Source organism: Tetrao urogallus, assembly GCF_951394365.1.
Source record: "Tetrao urogallus genome assembly, chromosome: 5".
NCBI lineage: Eukaryota > Metazoa > Chordata > Aves > Galliformes > Phasianidae > Tetrao > Tetrao urogallus.
The window spans coordinates 56499934-56509495 of NC_136818.1; the positions used below are offsets into that span (position 1 = coordinate 56499934).

Below are 9562 nucleotides of genomic sequence, written 5' to 3' on the forward strand. Positions count from 1 at the left end.
CCTCCATGGAAGGAGCAAACATGGGGACAGGATAAAGCTGAAGTTGTGTCACAGAGGTTAGTGCAGAGAAATGCTCTCTGTCAGGGACTCTCCTGAGCAGAAGGGAGCTTTTCGTCTTTCAAAAATACCTCCCCGTATGTTCTAAAGGTAGGCAGCGAGTAAAACCCCAGCTAGTCGAAGATATACAGTATCCTTCCTTTTGCCTTATATCCTAGCTCCCACAGTCCATGAGGTCCTCTTCCTGACTATCTGTGTTCTTGCACTTCACATGCTGATGTCTTCATACATTTGTCTTTCAGACATTTCTGTAGATATCCCGCCTTCCCAGGCCACTTCAATCAAGCTGTTATCCACTTATTCCCCCTGGATTCTTGTGGTCTCCTGTGTATTCTTTGTACTTCCTGAGATTGCCAGCTCACTGAGACAGAACTCGTGCAAGCTATGATAGTCATGATCCTGATGGCCACCAAATAACACCAAATAAAATATTTCAGTGCTGTTCATACGCTTTTGCCACATTTGCTATCTATTACAAGATTTCTGTTCATAATTAGTAAGTGTTTTAACTACCAAATACCGTAAAATTTATTTTACTTTACAGTCTTAATGGTAAGATTGTCAGAAGGTGACAAAATATAGTTCCTTGAGCCTGGTTCCCATCTTCTGCTCCTCCAAAATTCCTGTCAAGAGGGAGTTGCATTTGACTCTGTTCAGAGCTTCTATGAAACTAGGAGTCCATGAAGAGGTGGTGAATCAAAGTACTTTTTGTCTAATTACTGATGAAATCTACTGCTTTATGTTTGAGTTTCACCTCTCTAGTGTTTGTTGTTTTTTGGTGGTTTGTTTTTTGGTTTTTTTTTTTTTTTTTTTTCTGATTTATGGGAGTTTGCAGACATTTTACAATATGGTAAAACTTTTGGTGGATGATTTTGCCTTCAGAGCTAACAAGCTTTCTCCAAGCAAATTTGGTTTTGGGAAACTGTCATTCTCTCTTGGACCACATCTTTGAGCTTTGAGGAGTTCATCCCTACCTAATGTGTGCCTAACTAAACTAGCTACTTAACTGACTTGTTCTCCTGAGATGTGTATATATGAGCAGGAAAAGGAGAAGGCAGTTCAGAGCAAGACTCTAGCTCATTAAGACAGGGAACTGAGAGAGATTAGCTAGATGTAATTTTGATGTTTAAAGTTGGATAGTATGTCTACCTTCCTGCACCTGTTATTACATGATTCATTCTTTCATTCATGGCCCAGGTGAAAAGACATTGATGTGGTTTGAGTGTAATATTGTAACTAGAGATTGGTATCCATGCTTTTGTAAGTGCATGGCTCCAGTCCTTAAGGCTGATCTTTAAACTAGAGCATGTATCTCTGCAAAACTTCTCAGACCTACCAACAATATCTTAGTCACTTTGTAAGGCCAGTCTCTTTCAGAATACCCTGCTATTTGCCTAGAAAAATGTCATCTTTTTTTATTCTCTGTTTCTGAGTCTTTAATCTCATTATCAGCTCAGTTTTCAGCAATTTTAATGGGTTTTCAAGAGGATTTACGCATAAGAAAGTAGAGCCATTAGCCCAAGGGTAAGAGGAGACTCCTTCAGGAGGGAATTTGGGGACCAGGATGTAGGCTCCTATTTGGAGTGGTGGGTCTCCAGACTGGGGGAGCCCAGGCAATATGGCCTTTTTGGCAAGAAGTAAGCCATGGGGAGTCCTATTCACTCTCTGCCACCCTGCAGAGCCTTTTCACTTTTAAATATGCAATGTCAATTACAATGGAATTGGTCCTGCTCACCTGGAGAACACAAAGAACTTGGCCTAAATTTCAGAGTTTTGGCAGGGTGGAAAAAACCTTGAAAATTTTCCAAGTACTTTTTCTAACATCAACTCAAAGAGGGCTAAGGAGTTGTATGCAGTTATGCTGGTATTTTTTCACTGATAGAATTTCTGTTTTCTAATTTCTGTTAATGATGTAACATCTCAAATCATTTCCAACCAGCTGTAATTTTGCTAGATATAGTTCTCTTACACTTTTATTTCAGTAGGTTGCCACGTCTTTAAGTTTTCCCACAGCCTGTCTAGTTCTTTTCAGCTGCTTTTATTTAAGAAAAGCATTCTTAAACCGAAAGATGGGAAAGATGAATAATCACTCGAACAGCCCCCAGATACCCTGAACTTAGAGATTTATCATTATGTATCTAAGGCTTTGCTTTACCAATCATAACATTTTATTCCCCTGTGTTGGCTCTAGTGCTTCGATCTGAAAGCTCCTGATAGATAGTAACAAGGATGTCCTTACATATAGCAATAATGGTGTGTGTCCCAGAAGGTAATTGAGTATGGCTGTATGACTTTAAATTCATATTTGCTGATATTTATTTCCCAAATGCTGCTGTGTATTTGCCTGTATGGCTAGACCTTCACTTTGTGTTTTTTTGAATCATGAATACTGGGCATTTAAAAGTCATCACCAATTTATATGCACCTTTCTTTTTTTATCATGTTAGTTGTTTTATCATGTCACGTTGTAAACCTGCGGATTACAAACGAAAGGGTACCCAAAATGTAATTTGAAGTGACCATCTAAAATGTGTTCTTCCATACAAAGAAGAAGCCTTTCTGCCCAATTACCTCTATCTAATCTAACTAGAATCACTTCTAGTTAAATCTTAAATACATGTATTACAGTAAAACACTGTTGGACAGTGCTCCGTCATCAATCAGTCTGTGTTCTTGAGGACACTCTTTTTCAAGACGTTTTCTTTAAGGATAAAGAGCTGTGTTGTAATGAATGTGTGCTAACTGATCTCCCAGGCCGTTTGCATTTTTTTTTATTTGTATCAGTGTCGAAGTTGAGCTTCTGTAAGACATTTTTGCAGTATTTTATTTGTAGTCTTCATTATTTCAAGTTAAGCACACGAAACTCTTGATGCACCCAGAGTCTGTGCTGGTTCTTGTATATCTGTATTTAGTTAACATGTAACCGTGATTGCTAATTTTCATGACAATTGTTATTGTACCATCAGTGCTTAATGGCAAGGCATCATTATTCAGTGCTGGTCAATCAGGCACTAAGACATGTGCAAGACATCAGGCTGAACCCATATAGATGTCGTGCACTTCCCTGCTAATGAATGCAGGTTTCTAAAAAGGCTTAAACACGGTTGGCATCCTTAATGTAAGGTTTGCAAAAGCTTATTGGGAAACTGCTTTGTGTTTATAAGACACAGATCTAAACACTGCACAAATAGAGTTAGAGACATTGTGTGTGCATGTGTGTGAAGCTACCAAGAAGGGAGAATCATTTGGCTTCTCACAGTGTGGAAAGGCAGCACAGTATCTGGCATGGAATGAGTATGGGTGATTCGCCGAGGATGTCAGCGTTTGGAAAAGGCTGTGGGACTTGTTCTCCAAAGCAGTGGTCTCTATATATGTGAGAGCAGGTGATCCCTCTTCCCAGGAAGGAAAGCAGCCCGTGTGGTTGATCAGCTGTAGAACACAGCTGGCATGAGCTCCAGAGGCAGCTCCAGTGGTGAGAAGCCAGGAAGTCGGGTCAGGCGTTTAGAAAGGAGGAGCAGAAGAAACAGGAGCAGGATGCGCTTTCTGCTCTGATAGCCCAGAGTGTTAGTCCAGCATGCTCTTTTCATGCATCGCTTAATGCTACCCTTGCATGTGCTTTAGTTACTGTTTCTGTGTGGTTTTGCACCCAAACGTTTTGGGCTGCTGTCCATGATAAACTAGATGGAGCTTGGTTTAAAAGCGCAGATTTTTCATCTCTTATAACTAAAAGCAGAATGAGCCCTTGTGCTCTTGGAGTCCTGAGTATGAAAGGAGCAGCAGATATTGGCTGTTAACGAGCTCCAGCACGCCGGGCTCCAGCAGAACTTGGTGTGAATTCAGTGCATAAGCTGCATCGACTAAATGGTTAATTCATCTCATATCAACAGTGCTATGATTCATAATGTAAACTTGAGGAATCCTTGATGTTTCAGTCACACATTCCTCTTAATTTGGCCATGCATTCTTTTAAAGCTACAGTGTGCTAACTTAATAAAATGCAGCATGCAAATGCACAAGTTTTTGCCTTCAGGCATTTTAGCCATGGATGTTTCAATGGGTGTCTTCTTTCAAGTATGTATTCTTTCTTAAATTATTTACCCTGTAAACATGCTTTGCATTTTCAAAGAAGAAACTGGGCTTCCTCGTTCACCAGATTTTGTTGAATTTAAGGTGTAGTAGAGATAAAAGAATATCATCTGCTTCTTGTGAGCATGTTAGCCTTTGGGATTTTTTGTAGTGAGTATTAGGCTCCATTTTCTTTCCCTTTGGTATGATCACTCCCTCCCCCACTTAAATTCCTTGCTGCTTTGCCTAGAGCAATGCCCACTGGCAGTGTCTGGCTGTGACAGTACTATAGGTTCCTCTACAGATGGGTCCTGCCAATGCCAACCATTGTTCTACCGCTGTGAGCTGGCTTGACTGCAGTCTATCTATCACTCCAATCCCCATTTCCTCTTGATATTTTCTTTATTCCAAAGGGTTGCCCTTGCCCACTGACTTGGAGATGGGAAATCTGACACCCAGAACTGGTGTCTTCCACCTGAGCAGGCTGCTCCCAGCACCAGCCTCAGACATCCCACTTGCTCACCCCTCCATGGGTCTATTCTGCTGCTGGCTGCCTCTCTTGGAGCCCCATCCTCCCGACTCTTTGCAGTTCGCTTAATCTTACTTCCTCACTTGAAAGTAAAACAGTAAAACTTAATGTTATACTTTTTTTTTAAAAAAAAAAAAAAAAAAAAAGATATAAAATTAATCTTTAACTGTGGGCTTGAATATTAAAAGTATATAATGCTTCAGTGTAGGAGTCTGTTGATAACATCCATCCTATTTCATGATTAATTTGTTCCTTCTAATATGATATTCTTTTGCTGCACTGTGCAGACTAATTCAGATTCCTAGAAATTGAACTTTGATATGTATTTCCTAGATTCTCGCTGTAAGTGAACCTTCAATTAGCAGATACAGGTGGCAGCGTGCCATGCTCAATGCTCTCTCGATGAGGATTTTAGAAACGTGGACACCGATTAAATAATCTTGCAACGTGGTGTGCACTGACGGAGCATTAAAAATAAAGTTTTCGGAGGATTTGGTACCTTTCTTTTTTCCTCTGATTTTTTTTGTAATTTTAAATCTCAGGTGATGAAATGCTCTTCCGGTGGGCCAGAGATAGGAGTTGATTTAAACACTTGGTATGTTATGTATGCCTTTGCCTAACTATGTGTTAGATTAAGCGAGTTTCACTCACAGTTAATCCTTTGTAAATTAGCATTATGGATGCCTTGGGGCCCACATCCCACAAATAAAATGGTTGTCAAGCCAGCTGCACTGTGTATTACTTAAGGCTGAATGTTTTAAAACTTTTCATGCTTTTAATCTATTTCACTGCTGAGTTTCAGTTTTGCTGAGTATCTTTTCAGGAGTGATGAGTCTGAGTGAGTAAATATATGTTCTGGTTTTCATGCATTTGCCTGGGTGGATCGTTTGTTATCAGGTGTTTGGCAGAGAATGTCACACCCTGCCACAGAATGGAAGCTTGTAAGTTCAGGTGTTAAACTGAAGTGCAAACCAACAAGAACCAAAAGCCCTTAATTAGCTTTATTTTGTTAGCCCACTACTTTTTTTTTCTCCCCTTTTTTTCCTTTTTCTTTCTTAAGAGTGAGAAACATCCTTCCCTCCTCCTCATCCTTTTGGCAGAGTAAATATTGCCTGTTAAGTTTGAATTAGCTGTCATCGCAAAAGAATTAATGCTGTGGTTGAGCCTTTCTAGTGAGGAAGGGAAAAATAAACGAGACAGATCTTAGTTCAGCTTTAAGTGATAAATGAGGACAAAGCAGCCCATTCATCTCCTGCTAGGAAAGTGGACACAAACACTAAAGCAGTTTTGCGGAAGACGTGTCAGCAAATGTGATCATTTTGTAACCTGTCAGGAGGATAGAGAGCTAGTCCTTTTAGAGTGTCACAGGGGAGGGTGTCTGTCTGATGTGACAGTTTGCATCCATCCATTTGCTGCTTTTTCTTTAGGTGGGGGGTAAGCATGGAGGGAGCTGGAGTAGGTTAAAACTGTATTTTTCCTTCCACTTTCCAGTATAATTTATATGTATATCCACCCACATCCAAATGAAAAACGCTTTCCAAGGAAAACTCCCCTCTGCTCTCTAGTTTCTGTCCCCTCTCACTGCATGAAATATGTTCAGTTTTTGCACATTACATTCCTTCTCCTCAACTTTGAGCCTTGCAGTCAGTACGTTTCACAAGACGCCGTTTTACTTTTACCATTATTTGGTTGGTAAAAGCTTTGTTTTGTTCTGTTTTACAGAAGCACGAAAAAAAACCAACAACCCACAATAAAATAAGAACAAAAATAACTTGGGGTTCTTCCGTTGTTGGTTTGGGTTTGGTTTTTTGCTGTCTCTCTCCAATTCTGATGATATGGTTCACGTACAAATATGTCTTGCAAAAGTTCCTGTGTCACAGAGAGCCTATGAAAATATCCTTCCTCCTCTGTGAGAACAGAATAACAAACACTGGGTTCTTACAGTTCAGAATCATTCTGTAAAATACCTCAAATTCCATTGTTAATTGATTTTTTCATTTTAAATGACCTATTAATTTCAGGCCAAATCTCGACCCGTACGATGTCTGATTTTAGAAGCAGGGATTTCTCCCAGAAATGATTACATGGTATCAGGATACTACTTCTAGTATCTTTGTATTATCACAAATTTCCCCTTTCTTATGCTAAATAGTAAATGCAACATTTGTCTATTACCATAAGTAAAGGTATGCTACAGAGACGGAGGTGTTTTTACAACATAAGCTTCACAGTTTGACACTTGCTTCTTTATATCATCCTTTTCTTCAAAACTATCTTTCATACTTTTCCCTTGGTATTTTAGTACAAGTAAGTACCTCATTGACATGTGTTTCCTTGAAACGTTGTACCCTAATAATAAAATCCCTTGAAAATTAATAAAGTTTCCTTTCAGATTTAAATAAGGAAAAAAAAAAAGCTTTTAGAATAGTGTTGAAAATGTAATGGTATTTACTACTACAGAGCACCCTGCATGGACTGCATCAACTGAGGACTGATAGTGTAATTTGTTTTAGAAAGTTAATGTTAATAGTAGCATGATGCATTTCAGTTCTAATATGTGTGTATCTGTATGCATAATTAAGGAAAAGTTCATTCTTTCTTTAACCCCAAAGTCGAATTAAATAGCTTCATAAAGAGATATGTAGAGTGAAATGGAAATGTGAGTGATTTACTCATGAGTAAGAGAATAGAGTGAAATGTAGACTGGAAATGGAAAGAAGTGAAAACAGTCAGGATATGCAGAATGGTGTTGGAAAACCTAAATTTGTGGCCCTGTGCCTTTTCTCCATGATATTTATCCTTGTACCTCTTTACATTGTTTAATATATTTTCCACTGTTTTCACTGGTTTTTTTTTTATCTCTTCTGCTTTTTTCCAGGATCATCCAAAACCGAATTTTGATCGTTGTTCTGGCAGTCTTCATCATCCTCACCACCGCAGCGGCTATATTTTTTTCTGTCCAGGGACGCTGATATCTTTATTCTGCAACAAACTGCTTGTTCTGAGTAATTAAGACAAAGTGGTCACATGAATCATTCTCTTGCACTGACAGAGTCTCCTTCTCTTTTCCACTATTCAACTCAGGTGCAAGTGGTGTAAAATACTTTATGTTATTGATGGCATAGTTGATGGCATGTGGCGTTGATTATTTTTCTCCTTTTTTTTTTTTTTTTTTTTTTTTTTTTGTCTTCATCTGAGTGTTTTTGGAATCTTAATATTCATTTGGGGGGGGGGGGGGGGCTTGCTCCAATATCGAAAGGCCATGTTACATGTCCAATTCTACCCCAGACAATTGGCATGTAAACTGCAAGAGTTTAGAGAGCTAAAGGGGATCTTTGCACTTTTCTTGTGCTATGTGGGGTGTATGAATATCAAGCAGTACCTGACCTTATGTGATACAGAATATAAGTAAAGCGCAGACCAACGATGTAGAAAGTGAACTTGTCTCCTGTAACTAACTACTGATCATGAATCACTGTAATAGATGTAACCTGGTTAGGAATGGTAGTTGTAAAAAGTGAGCAACCTAGAAGATGTTTGATATCTGATGTGGATCCAACACACTATTTAACTTTTTTTTTTTTTAACTTTGAACTTTCTTTTCTGCTTATTCAAAACAATTCTGTTTTCATGTAGATCATGATAAAGCATCACTTGCTGAAAACATAGTTGTGACCGCGGCCCATATGCTGAATCTGTTTCGAATCTTCCAGTGTTGATATATGTGCTACCAAGTGTACATGCCAGACCTTTATTAAAAATGTATAAAGATATTAATCTATTCATTGTTGATTAAACAGAGATCCAGTGACAAACACATGATCACTGCCCATTAACCCAAAACCTAGATTTTGCGTATTGGCCTGTGTTGACACCAGGTGAAAATATCTTCAGTCTAATAAATTCTGATGTGATGTTCCCCTTTTTAAACAACAATTGTAAAAATGTTCATTTATACATGCTTTTAGCTGATGCAATATATATCAAAGTTTCATCCACCAGGTTACCTGCGTGTAAATGAAGTGTGTTTCTCGTTTCCTGTTGGCTCTGCCTCACCTATAGCAATGTCTGTGTCATTTGAATTACAGCTCCTGCAAGGATCATTTTTCTGGTGATGTGGTAATGTTCATGAGAATTTTTCAATTTATAATAGGTAATCTCTTCCAAATACTACAAATTGAGAAGGATTTTAATTTAAACTTAAAATATTTTCCTGAAGACTCTCAGTGAAAAAAAGTCTGATGGCTTTCAGATTCCCTGAAAATTGAGTAGTAAGTGAGCACCAAATTATCACATCTTTGTGATCTTTGGGGTTTCAGCATCTCTGCAGTCTCTGCTGATGTGCTGTGCTGTCTCTGGGATTGATTTGGGGATAAGCACCTGAGAGTTGATTGGGGCCCTAAGTGTGTTCTTCTACATAGAAATTAAAAACTCAGCTAAAAGGATGTTGGTATTGATACAAGAGCTAAGATTTGGAAGTGTGCTGATAAATTCAGAATAAAAAGAACAAGAAGAAAAATGGAACTCATTGAAACAAGTTGAAGCATGTGTGGTGAGGTGTGGGTTTTTGAAGTTTCTTACAACTTGCATCCCAGTTCCAAAGTGGTTCTCTGCCAGGTTTCCCTACTTACTCGTGTCAATGGCTGTAGGGTTGGGCTGGTCTAAAAGTTCCTGAGTAATCCAAAGCCACGTATTTATTTGGGAGATGTTGTGCTGGCCATACAGTGCTGCTTGGTCATGTTCTGCTGCTTGTGTCTGCAGCCTAGCGATGCGATAAGGCAGCAGGACCCCCTTAGCACCTACAGGTCCCCCTGGGAAACCCCCTCCTCTTGTATTTGCAAGGTGTGAGGTATGTATCCCATAACTCAAGCATGGAAAGATGTGATTGTTGAGCATGGAGTGTGGAGGCTG

The 9562-nt window shown here is 39.0% G+C and overlaps 1 protein-coding gene across 2 annotated transcripts in view; it reads left to right on the plus strand.

The window, feature by feature from the left end:
* VTI1A (vesicle transport through interaction with t-SNAREs 1A) overlaps positions 1-7623 on the plus strand; it is a gene marked incomplete at both ends in the record, with an annotated part of 250042 nt that extends 242419 nt beyond the window's left edge. For both annotated transcript variants that reach the window (XM_079535433.1, XM_079535434.1), the window contains one exon: positions 7530-7623. In XM_079535433.1, coding sequence (XP_079391559.1) covers positions 7530-7623 — 94 coding nt within the window. The remainder of the gene's footprint in view (positions 1-7529) is intronic.
* Positions 7624-9562: the final 1939 nt, after the last annotated feature.